The sequence below is a fragment of the Rhinolophus hipposideros genome (genome assembly GCF_964194185.1).
Source record: "Rhinolophus hipposideros genome assembly, chromosome: X".
In the NCBI taxonomy this organism is placed as follows: Eukaryota; Metazoa; Chordata; class Mammalia; order Chiroptera; family Rhinolophidae; genus Rhinolophus; species Rhinolophus hipposideros.
This window is the reverse complement of record NC_138046.1, coordinates 87,269,260-87,284,116: the sequence shown is the minus strand read 5'-3', so window position 1 is coordinate 87,284,116 and position 14,857 is coordinate 87,269,260. Positions and strand designations below refer to the sequence as shown.

The 14,857-nt window shown below is 43.9% G+C and overlaps 1 protein-coding gene across 5 annotated transcripts in view; it reads left to right on the top strand.

Moving 5' to 3' along the window:
- The window catches only part of LOC308494380 (G2/mitotic-specific cyclin-B3-like), a 49,936-nt gene extending 40,186 nt beyond the window's left edge, over positions 1 to 9,750 (top strand). For all 5 annotated transcript variants that reach the window (XM_081042163.1, XM_081042166.1, XM_081042165.1 and 2 more), the window contains 5 exons: positions 1,587 to 1,724; positions 4,937 to 5,092; positions 5,703 to 5,852; positions 9,082 to 9,212; positions 9,442 to 9,750. In XM_081042163.1, the coding sequence (XP_080898289.1) occupies positions 1,587 to 1,724; positions 4,937 to 5,092; positions 5,703 to 5,852; positions 9,082 to 9,212; positions 9,442 to 9,514 (648 nt within the window). In that variant the 3' untranslated portion in view covers positions 9,515 to 9,750. The remainder of the gene's footprint in view (positions 1 to 1,586; positions 1,725 to 4,936; positions 5,093 to 5,702; positions 5,853 to 9,081; positions 9,213 to 9,441) is intronic.
- Positions 9,751 to 14,857: the final 5,107 nt, after the last annotated feature.

Sequence of the window (14,857 nt, the reverse complement as noted above, 5' to 3'; positions counted from 1 at the left end):
CAAGTTTAAATGTACTTGATTCCCTCCTAATTTACAAGTGTTTTACTGTATCTGTCCTAGAAGGTCCAGCTACAATGTGCTTTCTTTACAAACTATTTCCTATGTCTACAACCAGCAGTAATTCCTCCTTCCTCTTAATTCACATAGCTCCATGTTCATGACCTGTATTTGGCACTTTTCAGTCTGTTTTTTAGAATAATTAATATTGTAAAGGAAGAATTTTCTGTTAAAAGTATTCACAGAGAGATTGGGCTGTATTAGCAGGTTCTGTGGCAGGAACTGACCACCCTTTTTGGTGGAGATATTAAAGAGAGGATTCAAGCATTGGTTGAGGTGTTGGACTAACACAGATTTTATTGTTCTCAAATCCTAAGAGCCTAAGGGGTTGTGAGGAAGAAGCATCACTGAGGATTGCGTAGGAGCCCTGTGTACAGCACACATAGTGCCTGCACACGGCCTCCAGCCAAAGCCAAAGCGGGCAATGGAATCCAGCTCATAACTCTGTTTGTCAAGCTGTGCATTCTGACCTTGGGGCTGCCATGCCCTGAGGCAGGGGAACCTTTTGTTGATTCATATAAAGGTACTGTCTACTTGATAAGATGTGTGACTACAGAGTGGTGTTCACCCACAGAAGGGACCTTTTCTCTAATGTTCACAAAGATGCCATATAGGCGAGCACTAACTCTGGGGCTACTGCTATAGGAGATGGTTTCTTGGAACTGGTGAAGGCAAGACAAGAATAAATAAAAGGGAAGGAGGGTTATACTACTACCGTATTTCTTCAAAATAAGACCTAGCCAGACCATCAGCTCTGATGGATCTTTTGGAGCAAATATTAATATAAGACCCAGTATTATATTGTATATATTATATTACATTATATATTATGTTATATTGTATCATATCATATATCATATCATATTATATTATATAAGACCCAGTCTTGTGTTAGAGTAAAATAAGACCGGATGTTATATTAATTTTTGCTCCAAAAGACACATTAGAGCTGATGACCCGGCTAGGTCTTATTTTCGGGGAAACACAGGAATGCTTCATCTCATTCTGGCTTCTCCAGCCCCTCAGCTCACTTCCAAATGGTACTATTGGTGCTTGTTCCCAGTCCATACATTCTAATAGCATAGCTAGTTGGGATGATAAACTACTGGATGAATAAACTGATAAACAAATAAGTGTCTATTTCAGAGGTCGATAGACATGATCTCTTTTGGGAGTTCACTGTATAATGTAATAGCAAATGGGGAAAGGAAGAATCTAAGTACGTATTGGAGATCAAGCGGGGGAGGGTGTTCACTCCAGGCGTTCATAGAGAAGGCAGAGTCTTTCTGATTTGTGTGACTGGTCACCTACCCAGATGTGTAGGGCTAGATACTGCCAGTCCTCAGAGGCACTGGAGATACCCTCAGGCACTTACCTGAAGTAGTTCCCACATTTATAGCAGAGTCTCACTTGGCCAGGTCTGGTAGCTCTGCTTTTCTCAGTGCTGCAGATCAGGTAGTCACATTTCTCTGGATGTGATTTTGGAGCTGGACAATATGCAGATTTGTACTGTTTGTGTATTCTTCCAGATGAACTTTGAGGTGAGTCATGAGACCCTCTACTTGGCAGTGAAGCTGGTGGATCACTACCTTATGGAGGTAATATGCAAGCGGGACAAGCTACAACTCATTGGTTCCACTGCTTTTCTGATTGCAGCAAAATTTGAGGTGAGCCTGAGTCCACAGAACCTGGAAAGAACTAATCAATCAGATTTGTCCAACCCAGATACGTATATATGTCTATGTCTATGTAGGCATGTATATGGATACATGCATGTGTACCGTGTATGTATGTGTGTATGTGTATATGTATATACATATATACACACGTGTGTATATACGTTTGCATATATTTGTACCTGTTTGTGTTTACAATTATACACACACACACACACTCATAATTTTTCTACCAAGTTTTTGTCTCTCTTCCCCAGCAGGGCAGCCGGTGTTGGGTGTCGATGGTGGTATGTTTGTTTCTTGGCATCAACAAGGTTCTTCCATTTCTTCTAAGATGTGTATATGTGGGCATGTGCCTAATGAAATGGGTCATTCTTTTTCAAGCTTCCTTTTGGTCCATGATTCTCTGTCCTCCACCCTTTCCTTTTCCCACCAATCCTTCTCCATCTAGTGGAATGTTGTACCGCATGTATAAGAAAGCATTTCCAAACTTGGGTGCTGGAGACATTTAAGAGAAATGGCCTGGTATACAGGATAATGAGTCCGGGTGAAAGAGTTCTTTTTGAAATGGCAGTATAAGAACAAAGAGCTAGTCATTCCTTCATAACCATAATCCATCTAACTAATTTCTCTGATTCTTTTCTTTAGATGCTAAATGATCTTGTTTAACTCTCATTTTTTACCATCAGGTAGGCTGGTTGTGTGAAATCTTAGGGTTTAGGAGCAGAGGGGTAGCCAGTTTTATTGAGTTCAAAGAGCTTTAGAACTGTGGGTTTGTATTTGTGCTCCCTCCCATACTTCCTCCCTCCCCAGCTGTATCCCTAACTGGCTTCCTGCCTTCCTCCCTCTTTGCTCATTCACTCCCTACCTTGTTCTGTATCTCCCTCCCTAACTCTAAGCCTCCTTCCTTTGCTCCTTACTTGCCTCCTCCTCTCCCTCTCTTGCCACCCTTGCCCTTGCTTCCCTTCCACCCTCACTTCACTCCTGCCCTTCCTTCACTTACACCCTCATTCCCTAGCAAACTTCCTCCCTCCAGCCCTCTTTCAATCCATCTGTTGATCCCTCCATTCCTGCTTTGTGTACTGGCTCACTCCATACTGGGCTCCTTCCCTCTGTGGCTCTTTCCCTCCCTCCCTTTCTGGGTCCCTCTCTTGCTCACTGCCTTACTTCCTCACTTGCTCCCTCATTCTATCCCCTGCTCCATCCCTCCCTCGCTCACTGGTTCCCTTCCTCCCTCCCTCTGTTCCGTCCATCTTTGTTCATCCCTCACTCCTGTGTCTCTCTCCCTTGCTCCATCCCCCCACCATCCCCTCCTTCCCATCCTCCCACTTTCCCTTCTTGCCTCCCTCCCTCCCTTTCTCTCCCCTTCCCTTACTCTCTTTCTTCCCCTTGCTAACTCTCTCCCTTCCACCCCAGCCTCTCTCCCTTGCTTGTCTTTCCCTCCCCTACCTGGCTTCTCTTATGCCTTGCTCCCTCCCCCTTTGATCTCCCCTTCGCCCCTCCTCCCCACTTTTCTGCTAATTCCTTCTCTCCCTTCCTGTCTTTCCCCTTCCCTCCCTACTTCCCACCCTTGATCCCTAGTCTCGGCTTGCTCCCTGTCCCTTTTCTCTCTCCTTCCCTCCCTCCCTCCCTGCCTCCCTCTCTGGCTCACTTCCTTCCCTATTTGCTCCCCTGGTTCCCTTTCCACCCCTCCTCCCTGCTTCCTCTCTGCTTCCTCCCTGCTAGCTCCCTGACTTGCTTACTTCCTTGTTCATTCCCTCCCAGCTACTCTTGCTTACTTTACTCCCTTCTATCCTCCTTTCATCCCTTGCTGCCTAGCCTCCTCCTTACTGTTCTCCCTCTCTCCCCATGTCTTCCCTCATTCCCTCCCTTGCTTCCTCCTTACTGTTTCCCTCTCTGGCTTACTTCCTCCCCTGCTCACTCGCTCCCTGGTTCTTTCCCTTGTTTCCCCTTCCTGTCTCCCTCCCTCCTTCTCTTCCCTCCTTTTCTTCCTCCTCCCTTTCCCTACCTAGGACTCTTCTGATGGCTTGAGCAAATACTTCATGCCTCAGCCTCAAGGGGGTTATAAAAAGCAGCTGGGGTCCCAACAGTGCAGGAGGGAGGAGGAGAGTACAAGGGGCACTTCTTAGAGGGGCACTTCTTAGCAAATCTTAGAACAGGGAGCACCCCTCTTTTGGTTGCCAGGACAAAGGGCCCCTACGAAGCTTTTTGGAGAAGGGGTGTTTTCCCCTCACAAGATTGAGAAGTACAGAAAGGCTTTTGCAAGGGGAGGTGTGGAGGTAGTATGAAAAGCAAAGAAAGGAAGCAGCCTGTGACGAATAGAGCAATGGAAAGGAGACTTTCTTGCCCTGGTGTTAACCACTATGTTGCTGTGTGAACTTGAACAAGTCACTTCCTCTCTCTGGGCCTCAAGTTCCTTGTCTGAAAAACCAGAAGGTGGGTCCAGTTTGTGATCTGAAAACAGAGAAACAGAGAAAGGTGTGGAGAAGGCTGGGGTGGCCATGCAGACGTAGTTAGAGAAACACTCCAGGGCTCTGCCTGCTTCCCACTCCCCTCCCCAGAACCAGAGGGCGGGGCATAGTAAGGTGTCCTGCCTGGGTTCTGCTGACCCTTGGCCTGGCCAGGGTCTTCCCAGTCTCGCCCCCATGCCCGTCCTCCCACCCCCTGCAGGCCTCAGTCTCCACTTAGGCTCCCTGTGTGCCTGGCTGCCTCTCTCTCACTGCCTGTTTCCCCTGGCAGCGCCCCCTCCCAAACTTTGTTTATTCTTTAGACTAGGACACAAGTGAGGGCTTCTTTCCCATCTGTACTTCCCCTTTTTTGGTCTCCTTCCTCCCTTCCCCCCAGAACAGGCCTTAAATTTCCTTTTCCTGTCTCTCATTTACTAGAAGTGTGATCACTGACTCCAGTCCTGGTGCCATAGTTTACTTTTCTATGGCTGTAAGAATCCATCCTAAGAGGCTGCAGCCTTTCTCCAGTGGTGCAGTTTTCAAGCAGATCTCTCCTGTCTCTCAGATTTTTTTTTTTTGCAGATGGGCCACTGAAATCAACCAGAAGCTGGCTCTCAGGGCTGACCAGAAGGTTTATGCCAGGAAATGTTATTGCCTCCTATCCTTCACCCCTCTCCTCCTCTGCGTTTCGTATCCAAGCAGATAGGAGTGGACGGTCTTTGCCTGGTTCTGACTGCCTCTCCTCTCCGCCTGTAGGAGCCCTACCCACCTTGTATGGATGACTTCCTGTATATCTGTGATGACATTTATCAGCGAAAAGAGATGCTCGCCGTTGAAATGAGCATCCTGCAAACCCTCAAATTCGATATCAACATTCCTGTGGCCTATCATTTTCTGCGCAGATATGCGGTGGTAAGATATAGGCGGCACATGTCCATTCTCCCACTACTGGGTTAGTCCCTGCATACCCAGTGACTGTGTGAATGGCAGGGAAAGGGAAAGGGACAACTGGGGGCAGGGGAATTTCTTCTACAGTCCACCCTCCTAAGTGGGCAGTCTTTATGAAGTGTGGGATGAAGAAATTGCAGATTTCCACAGTGTGCTTGAAGTTTTGAGGTGAGGGCAGAGTAGGGGAGGGTGAGAAGATTCTTTTATCAGGAAGGGACACATGGGAAGTTTGAGGGAGATGCTGGAAAAGTTTTCCTTCACCTGAGTATTGGTTAAGGGCTGGGGGGTATCACATTATAATTACTCGTTGTATTCTACAAGTGGGTGTTGTGTACTTTTCTTCTGTGTGTGCTAGAGGTTATAATTGTTTAAAAAGACAAACAAGGAAGGGGAAGGAGTGCTTTTGTAGAATGGAACACCCCCGAGGCTGGACCCAGGTACAAAGTTGCTTGGGTTCAGGCAGAAAGCCATTTAGGCATGAGGTGGGATAAGTGGAGAGAGTGGGTCCAGGTGTCTGCTGCTTGGTGCTGGCGTTCTGAATTGCTTGCTGAGCTAGTCTTCTTGCTGACTTTAGTGTCTCCATGCCGACATGACCCTACTGACCCTGTCCCGCTTCGTCTGCGAGATGACCCTGCAGGAATACGACTATATCCATGAGAGGGCTTCCAAGCTAGCTGCTGGCTGCTTCCTCTTGGCCCTCTACATGAAGAAGCTCGGACACTGGGTAAACATTTGCCTTGGGGCAAGGGGTAGGGATTCCGAAGCACAGGGTCAGCCCCGGAGGCAGGAGGAAGGTGTACATCACTGCCGTATACCCCCAGTGACGGATTCTTGACATCGCGACATAATAGGAGCCAGTTGCCTGAAGGGTCTCTACAGCAATTGTTTTAAAGAGTTGTATTTCATTTTTCTTAGTCATGGTACCCTGCGTTCCAAAGAATGCTTACCTGAAAGCTTGATATTGCAAAACAGACTAATGTGAAATGACTCTGATTGTAGCAGGGGGTAGGTAGGGTGCGCCCAGTTCTCACCTGACCCCATTTCTCCTCGGCCCCTCACAGTCCCCTCGGCGAGGTTCTCCCCTGAGGGAGCTTGTTGGAACAGAGGAGTGAAAGCAACTGCCCATGTGTATAACAGGGGAGCCACAGGTACACTGTCGTGCTCTTCTCTGAAGAGGAAGGACCCTGATCCTCCTTCGCCAAAACAAATAAAACCCATATTTGATGGTTTCTCTGTTTTATGAAAAGTTGAATGAAAGCAACTGCAGAGAACTGTGAATTTTTACTGATGTGTAACATGCAATCCAAGTACAAAGAGTATGCTTGCAAGTAAGCCTACTCTTTCCAGCCACTGCTGAGCACCCCAGCCTACATATCCTAGAGCAACTACTGAGGGGAAAGCCTCTGTGTACTGAGAAAGAACCCTGTCAACAGTTACGTTTCTATGGGTGGAGTGCTTAAATAGTGATCTCAGCACTTTGTTTAATCTTCACAAGAACACTGTAAGATCAGTAGTATCCCTAGTTTAGAGATCAGAAATAACTTCCCATGTTTTGCTAATGAGAGGCACAGCCTAGGGTGGTGCACGGTCAGTGCTGTATAATCAGAGTGGATGTGGCCATAGCTCTGGAGCCACGTTCTCGGAGGCCCCACGCTGGGCCAGGCTTTGACCCTTGGATCCTGGGGAAGTCTGGTAGGTCCTGAGGGGTTCAGGGCAGCAACATGCTTGCCAACCAGTATAGAAATATTTCAGTGTTTTAACCCTTGGCATGGCTGTACCAGTGAGTATTAGGTAAATGTCAGCCCTGATCTGAACCCTGGTAGTACAGCTCCATAGTCCTTGATGCTATATACCCTGCTTCTATAGATAAGAAGGCTTCACAGAGGCGGTGACTTTTGAGTTGGATCCTGAAAGGAACGTGTGAGAGGAGACAATCTAGGTAGACAGATAGTTGAAAAGGGATGAAGTTCAATAATCGAAAAGGTGTGAAGGCAGTGAGAAAAGAGTGTGATGTACTTGGGGCAGAAGAACATATTTCCTGTGGATAGAGCAGAGGCTATGTGAATAGAGAATGGTGAGAGATGAGGCCAGAAGGTAGGATGCAGTCAGATTGTAAGGGCCCTTCGATGCCATGCTTAGAGACCCATTTTATACTGAGGCATTGGAAATTTTCTAGGCAGGGGAGTGACATACTCCCATTAGTGTGTTTTGGAAACAGTATTGGTATAGCAGTATAGAAGGTGTATACTACCGTGTTTCCCCGAAAATAAGACCTAGCTGGACCATCAGCTTTAATGCGTCTTTTGGAGCAAAAATTAATATAAGACCCTGTCTTATTTTCCTCTATAAGGTGGGGTCTTATATAATATAATGCAATGTAATATAATATGATATGTTATAATATAATACAATATAATATAATATAATATGATACTGGGTATAATGTAATATAATATAACATAACATAACATAATATAAAATGTAATATAATAAGACCAGGTCTTATATTAATTTTTGCTCCGAAAGACGCATTAGACTGTCTGGCTAGGTCTTATTTTTGGCGAAACACGGTAGATGAGAGTGTAAAAGTGGCAACACCAGCGAGTAAGTTTTGGTAATAGTCAAGGTAAAGCACTGGGGTCCGAACCAATGCAGTGACAATGGGGCCATGATCCTATTTAACACACCGAATATAATAATGTGTTAGTCCCCTGCTCACTGTGCCAATGACTACCCTTTGCTTGTGACAGTGGTTTCCAAACATTATTCAGTAGACCCCTGGGATTCCTGCAGTAGGGTCTCAGGCCCATGTAAAAGGTAAAGGGATCCAAATTGGGGCGCTTGTTAGCCCTCACCCCCAATTCCAGGTAAGATATTTGGGCTTCCAAGTAAGCTGTTTAAAAAAAAAAAGGAGTTCAGGTAAAATAATTAAAGATGTTTTTAGAAAACCACTGCCTTATAGAATAAATCTCCCTTTCTCTACCTGTGGAGCTGCCACTTGACTTTCGACACTCATTGCAGCTGTGCTCTCCTCTGTGACGCTTTCTGTGACTCTGCTGGCCAAAGATCATGGGTCCTGCTCTGCTCTCCCAGTGCCCTAGGCTCACGTCCATCGTAGCGCTTCCCACACGTTTTGTACTTCTCAGTGTACACACCTCTCCTCCACGACACTGCAGCCTCCTGAAGGGCAGGGCTGTAGTCATGCGTATATTCCCAGCATCCTGTACAGGGCTTGGTCGTATCGTTAACCCTAGCTAGCATTTTTCAGGCACTTACTATGCACTAGACACTGTTCCATGTGTTTTATATATAGTAACTCATTTAATCCTATCATTTAATTACTGTAGTGATCCCTGTTTCGCAGATTGAGAAATGGAGGCACCAAAAGGTTAATAAAGAACTGGTTCAAGGCCATGCTGTTAGTGAAACCGGAACTTGAACCCAAGCTGTTTGCCTCCAGAACCTTTGCTCGTAAAACCTCTGCTATTTTACTTGTCACAGAACTGGTATCCTTGAACTTGAATGAGAAAATGAATGCATGGAATGATAGCTGTTAGAGCCAGAGAGGAGGAACAGCCTTAAGTTCCTGTTGGCTGTTGAGTTGGGCCCTCAAGTTTATTCTGAGGTTTGCCTGGCCATTGGCCCTTGACCTGAGAGTGAGTATAAAGTTAGTCCTGTTCCTTAGTGGATTTCAGCATACCTGAATACCTATGGGCAGGGCTAGCACCCAACTTGTCCCCATGGATATAGCCATACCACTTGTTTGTGGCTGGAACCTGTTCTTCTAGGTAGTACCCTATAATTATCGTCAGTGTTTGTGTCATGTGAGTCTGAAATGTTTTTGACTGGCTTCCGTTTCTGTATCAAGGATAGGAAGTTTGGATTTGGGATAGCAGAGACAGAGGAAGGGTCTGCTTCCTGTCATAAAAGTCACTATTCATTGCTTCTCCCAGGCTCCCACCCTGGAGTGTTACAGTGGCTACAAGACCTCTGATCTTCGCCCCTTGGTCAAGCAGCTGAACACCATGCTGACTTCACGTTCTTCCGATAAGCTCCAGACTGTGCGTTCCAAGTATTCTAACCAGTAAGTGCCAAGCTCCAGTTTGTGCCAAGCTTGGGTTTGTGCTCAGTCATGGCGAGGCCCAGACTAGCTTCACTTCAGGGAAAAGAAAGGTTCATGTACTGTTTTCCCTTACTGTCTGCACCAGGCTTAAAGGAAGATAAGGAATCAAGGGCCTTAGGTCCCACTTATTCCATGGAGCCCACTTCCTTTGGCGTATTTTACACTGAGCACACACCTCTTCTTTTTGCAGGGTCTTCTTTGAAGTCACCAAAATCCCCCCCTTGGACATGCTGGAGTTGGAGGAGGTTATGAATTCCTGCTAATTCTGAGACTGAGGACCTGGACCTCTGGCAGCAGTCACCCAAGGCCAGGCGTGCATTTAAATAGGCTATATTTATTCTGTTCTTGAATTTGTCTTTTTATCACTTTTCTTCATTTTCAGTCTTTGTTTGACTTTTCCCAAACTGTTAATGTTATACATATTTAAGTTTTTTTATGAAAGAAAAAAATGTTGTTGTGTTTGTTTGGAGAATTAATAAAAAAAATGTTTGTTGTTCAGAGTGGCTCACCTCCTCTCTTACTGCTCAGGAACCCCATGCACAGCCCGAGGATATTTTTGTTTTCCTGCCTGCTAACGGCTGTGCCTCAGAGTGTAGCTTATCTGGTTTCCTTTTCAGTTTGGAAGCTTTCTCTTCACCGGAAGAGGAATTGAGCTAGGTATGAATTGATGGAAGTATCTGTAGAAAGAGGTTTCTTGGGAGCGCGTGCGGTTTGGGGGATGCCCAGTTCAGGGAAGGCAACCTCTACCTGACAGACAAGCCTCAGTGTTCAGATCTGAAACCCTACCTTTTGGTCCCTATCTCAGGTTGTTTGCTTTCTTTGTTTCTTCCTCGATGACGAAAAGATGGGGATCACAATTTTCACCCAAATGCAGCCCTACTTTCATAGTGAGGCAGCTTCTGGAGTCTAAATTTGAAAAAACTGCTTGGAGTGGCACGCTGAAATCACGTTTGGTCTTCATCTTCTGTCAAGAGGAGAAATTTCCACCTGTAAAATCAGTGCGGTGTGCCATGAATGCAAGTATCAGCCATTTGCTCAATCTTTCATGCAGAAAGCCTGACGGAGATTTTACGTGTATCTAGTCTTTGGGGTGATGTGTCTGGGACCGCTGTCTCCGTTGTTCCCACGAGAGTTGAGCGTCCTCTGCTAGTTGATGAGGAGCCACTGCCTTAATCTTGCCTTTAGGACTTCTGGGACCTCCCCATAATCTAACCACTGAAGCAAGTAATGTGTGTCATAGCAGTATACCTCTGGGGCTCTGTTCTGGTAATGTGGCCGGCAACTGTTCTGATTGGTCTGTGGCCATTTGTTACCACTTGCCAAATGTTTTGAATATCAGTCTTCGGGCTAGATATCTGGTGGAGGGGGCAGTCAGTGGAGACGTTATGGGGAAAATACCTCCCCGATTCTTGCCCGGACTCCCCATGCTAGTTTGGTCATGTCATCTTTTCTGATGGGTTTGGGACAGGAGGGAGAGCATGCCATGCCTCTACTTAGATGTCTTAGTGCTTTCTTACCCTTTCGGTCAATATCCCATTTTCCCTCCCAACTTGGCTTTGTCTTGGTTGCCAGATATTAAGTTTCTTCCTGCCACTTTCCACTGCTTTGCAAGATGACTAAAAGGGACAGTCCGAGAGGTCCAAGCTGCTTGGTCGTGACTGAGCGGGCACAGCCAACATTACATAAATGTGCTAAAAGCACTGGGCTGGAATCCATCTCGCTAATCTCCAGCCTCATTAAAAAGTGTCTGGAACCTGCTCTTTTGAATCTGGAGCTTCATCAGATTAAATCATTTCCCCCCTTTATTCCAATTCTGTTGTTCTTTCAAGGTGCTAATGGGACCATAAATCATTTTTGTTGTCGTTGCATATGTCTCAGATTTATTTTACGTTGATCACTACTTCAAAATCGAGAGCTATTAGACCTGTATCTTGTTATTTAATGCCTTGTTAAAGAAGCACATCTATTCCATTATCACGAATTTGTTTTTATATTTTGATGACTCTAGTTCAATATAACATTTTCTTTTAACCTTATATATTTTAACAGTTTAATTGGGACATAATTCGCATATCGTACAATTTATCCATTTAAAGTGTACAATTCAGTCGTTTTTAGTGTAGTCAGGTATATGTCTGTTGCCAGAATCTAATTTGGAAACATCTGCATCACCCCCAAAAGAAACCCCATACCCATTAGCAGTCACTCCCCATTCCACCCTGTCCCCCACCCCTCAGCCCTAAGCAAACACTAATTTACTTTCTGTCTCTATAGCTTTGTCCTGGACATTTTATAGGAATGGAATCATGCAGTGTGTGGCCTTTTGTGTTTGGTTTCTTTTGCTTAGCATAATGTTTTCCAGGTTTTTCCGTGTTGTAGCATGTGTTGGACTTCATTTTCTTTTATTGCTGAATAATATTCCATTGAATTGATACTCCACATTTTGTTTCTTCAGTCATGAGTTGATGGAAATTTGGACTGTTTCTGCTTTTTGGCCATTATTAATAATATTGCTACGAACACTCGCGTATAAGTTTTGTGTGTACGTGTTTCATTTGTCTTGTGTATATACTTATGAGTCGAATTGCTGGATCATGCCTATTTGACATTCCCACCAGCTACAGATGAGGGTCCCAATTTCTCCACATCTTCTTTAATATTTGTTATTATTTATCATTTAATTATAGCCATCCACATGAGTGTGAAGTGGCATCTTATTGTGGTTTTGATTTGCATTTCCCTGATGGTTAATAATGTTGAACTGGTTTTTTTTCCACATGTTTATTTGCCCTTTGTGTATCCTCTTTGGAGAAATGTCTATTCAATCTCTGCCTATTTTCAGTTGGGTCATTTGTTTCTTTTTTTTTTTTTTTTTTATTAATTAATTTATTTATTAGTTTCAGGTGTACAAAACAAGGTAATACTTAGACGTTCATCATTTATATCCCTCATACTGTGAACCCCCCTCCCCCCATCCACTATCCCTCCGACCTCACACTGAACCATCACATTATATATATAAAATTATAGTTGGCATTCATTAATGTTTAGCTTCTGATGTACAATGCCATGATCAGGTATCCACAGTATCCCTGAGGTGGTCTCCCAAATAGGACGCATGTCCATCGGATACCCAACAAAATCTTTACAACATTATAGAATACCTTCCCCAAATTAATTTTCAAAAGAAAAACCCTGAGGCCATCTTGTGGTTACCAGCTGCTTCCAAATCCCTTCACCTTTCCCCTTATCCCCAACCCCCTCCCACACACCCATCTAACCACTCTCGGTTTTTTCTCTGCGTCCCCAAAACTGTCTCTGATTAGTTCATTCACATAGTCTTTTCTTTAGATTCCATATATAAGTGAGATCATATGGTACTTGTCTTTCTCTTTCTGACTTATTTCACTTAACATAATGTTCTCTAGATCCATCCATGTTGCTGCAAATGATAAGATTTCTTTCTTCTTTATGGCTGCGTAATACTCCATTGTATAAATGTACCACAGCTTCTTAATCCAGTCATCTACCGATGGGCATTTTGGTTGTTTCCATATCTTGGCTATTGTGTAAAGTGCTGCAATAAACATAGGAGTGCATACAGATTTTTGAATTGGAGTTTTGGATTTCTCCGGGTAGATGCCTAGGAGTGGAATTACTGGATCATAGGGTAGTTCCATTTTCAGATTCCTGAGATACCTCCATACTGTTTTCCATAGTGGCTGCACTAATCTGCAGTCCCACCAACAGTGCACTAGCGTTCCCTTTTCTCCACATCCGCGCCAGCATTTGTTGTTTGTTGATTTATTGATAATAGCCATTTTGACTGGAGTGAGGTGGTATCTCATTGTGGTTTTTATTTGCATTTCTCTGATGGTTAGTGAGGTTGAGCATTTCTTCATATGTCTTCTTGCCTTCTGTATGTCCTTTTTAGAGAAATGTCTCCCCAAGTCCTCTGCCCATTTTTTAATTGGGTTGTTTGTTTTTTTGGAGTTGAGTTGAGTAAGTTTTTTATAGATTTGTGATATTAATCCCTTATCAGATATATCATTGGCAAATATCTTTTCCCATAGAGTAGGATCCCTTTTTGTTTTATTGTTTCTTCATTACTGAGTGTAAGAGTTCTTCATATATTCTGGATCATAGATGATTGCAAATATTTTCTTTGATTCTATGGATTGTCTTTTCACTTTCTTATTAAGTGTTATTTGAAGCATAAAAGTTTTGAATTTGAAGTCCAATTTATCTATTTTTTGGATATTTTTGCTTTTGTGTCATCTCTAAGAAACCAATGCCTAATCCAAGATCAGGACGATTTACCTCCATGTTTTATTCTGGTATTTTTATAGTTTTAGCTCTTACATGTATGCCTTAAATCTATTTTGAATTCATTTTTATGTGTGGTGCATGTAGATACCCCGTTGCCCCAGCACCATTTGTGGAAAGAATCTTGGTGCCGTTGTTGAAAATTAATTGAGTGTATATGTGATAGCTCATTTCTGTACTCTCAGTTCTATTCCATTTACCTATGTGTGTATCCTTATGCTAGTAACACACCACTTTGATTACTGTAGGTTTGTAGTCAGGTTGGAAATCAGGAAATGTAAGTTCTCCAACTTTTTTTCCTCCGTTTCAAGATGGTTTGAATATTCTGGGTCCCTCACACTTCTATATGATTTTTAGCCTCAGTTTGTCAACTTCTGAAAAAAAAGAAAGCTGGATTTTGTTAGAGATTGCATTGAATTTGTAGGTCAATTTGTGGAGTATTGACATCTTAACCATATTAAGTCTTCTAATCATGTGTTTTGTGCTTGTTTCAGCCTCCTGATAACCAGTGTTGTGGCTGGACCACCCCTTATGTTTGTCTAGTATGATTGCAAGACACCTTTGGCGATAACCATCAGGAAACTCTGAAAGAGACAAGGCTCAGTACTTTGAAAGAGACAATGTCTAGAGGTCCTAGACATTACACAGCACATCTGATTGCGGGCTAACCATTTAGTGACACACACACACATACACCAGATAGATCTGAATAACATTTCAAAGGCTCTGAAAACTAAACTGACATTGGACCATCAGCCCATGGAAGGAAGACTGGTGGCCTGAAAATCAGATTGACCACTAAAGCAAAACTATAAATGCTTTCCATACAAATTAAGCAACCAGTTTTATAATAATGTCATGTGAAGGTTAGACAATGAAGTTTGCGAACTCATCCTAGAAAAAGTGCTACATACCTCATTGCTGAATATCACTATGGTCACCTTCAAAGTACTCCCCTTGGGAAGCTGTGCACAGACACCAGTGCCTAGTCCACCCTTCAAAGCAATTTTGGAACTCTTTTTGGAATGGCCATCAGAGCTGTCCTTACGGTACCCCCGATGCCCTGAATGTCATCAAAATGTCTTCCTTTCAATATTTCCTTTATTTGGGGGTAAAGAAGTCATTGGGGGCCAGATCAGGTGAATAGGGAGGGTGTTCCAATACAGTTATTTGTTTACTGGCAAAAAACTCCCTCACAGACAGTGCCGTGTGAGTTGGTGCATTGCCGTGATGCAAGAGCCATGAATTGTTGGCGAAAAGTTCAGGTCGTCTAAATTTTT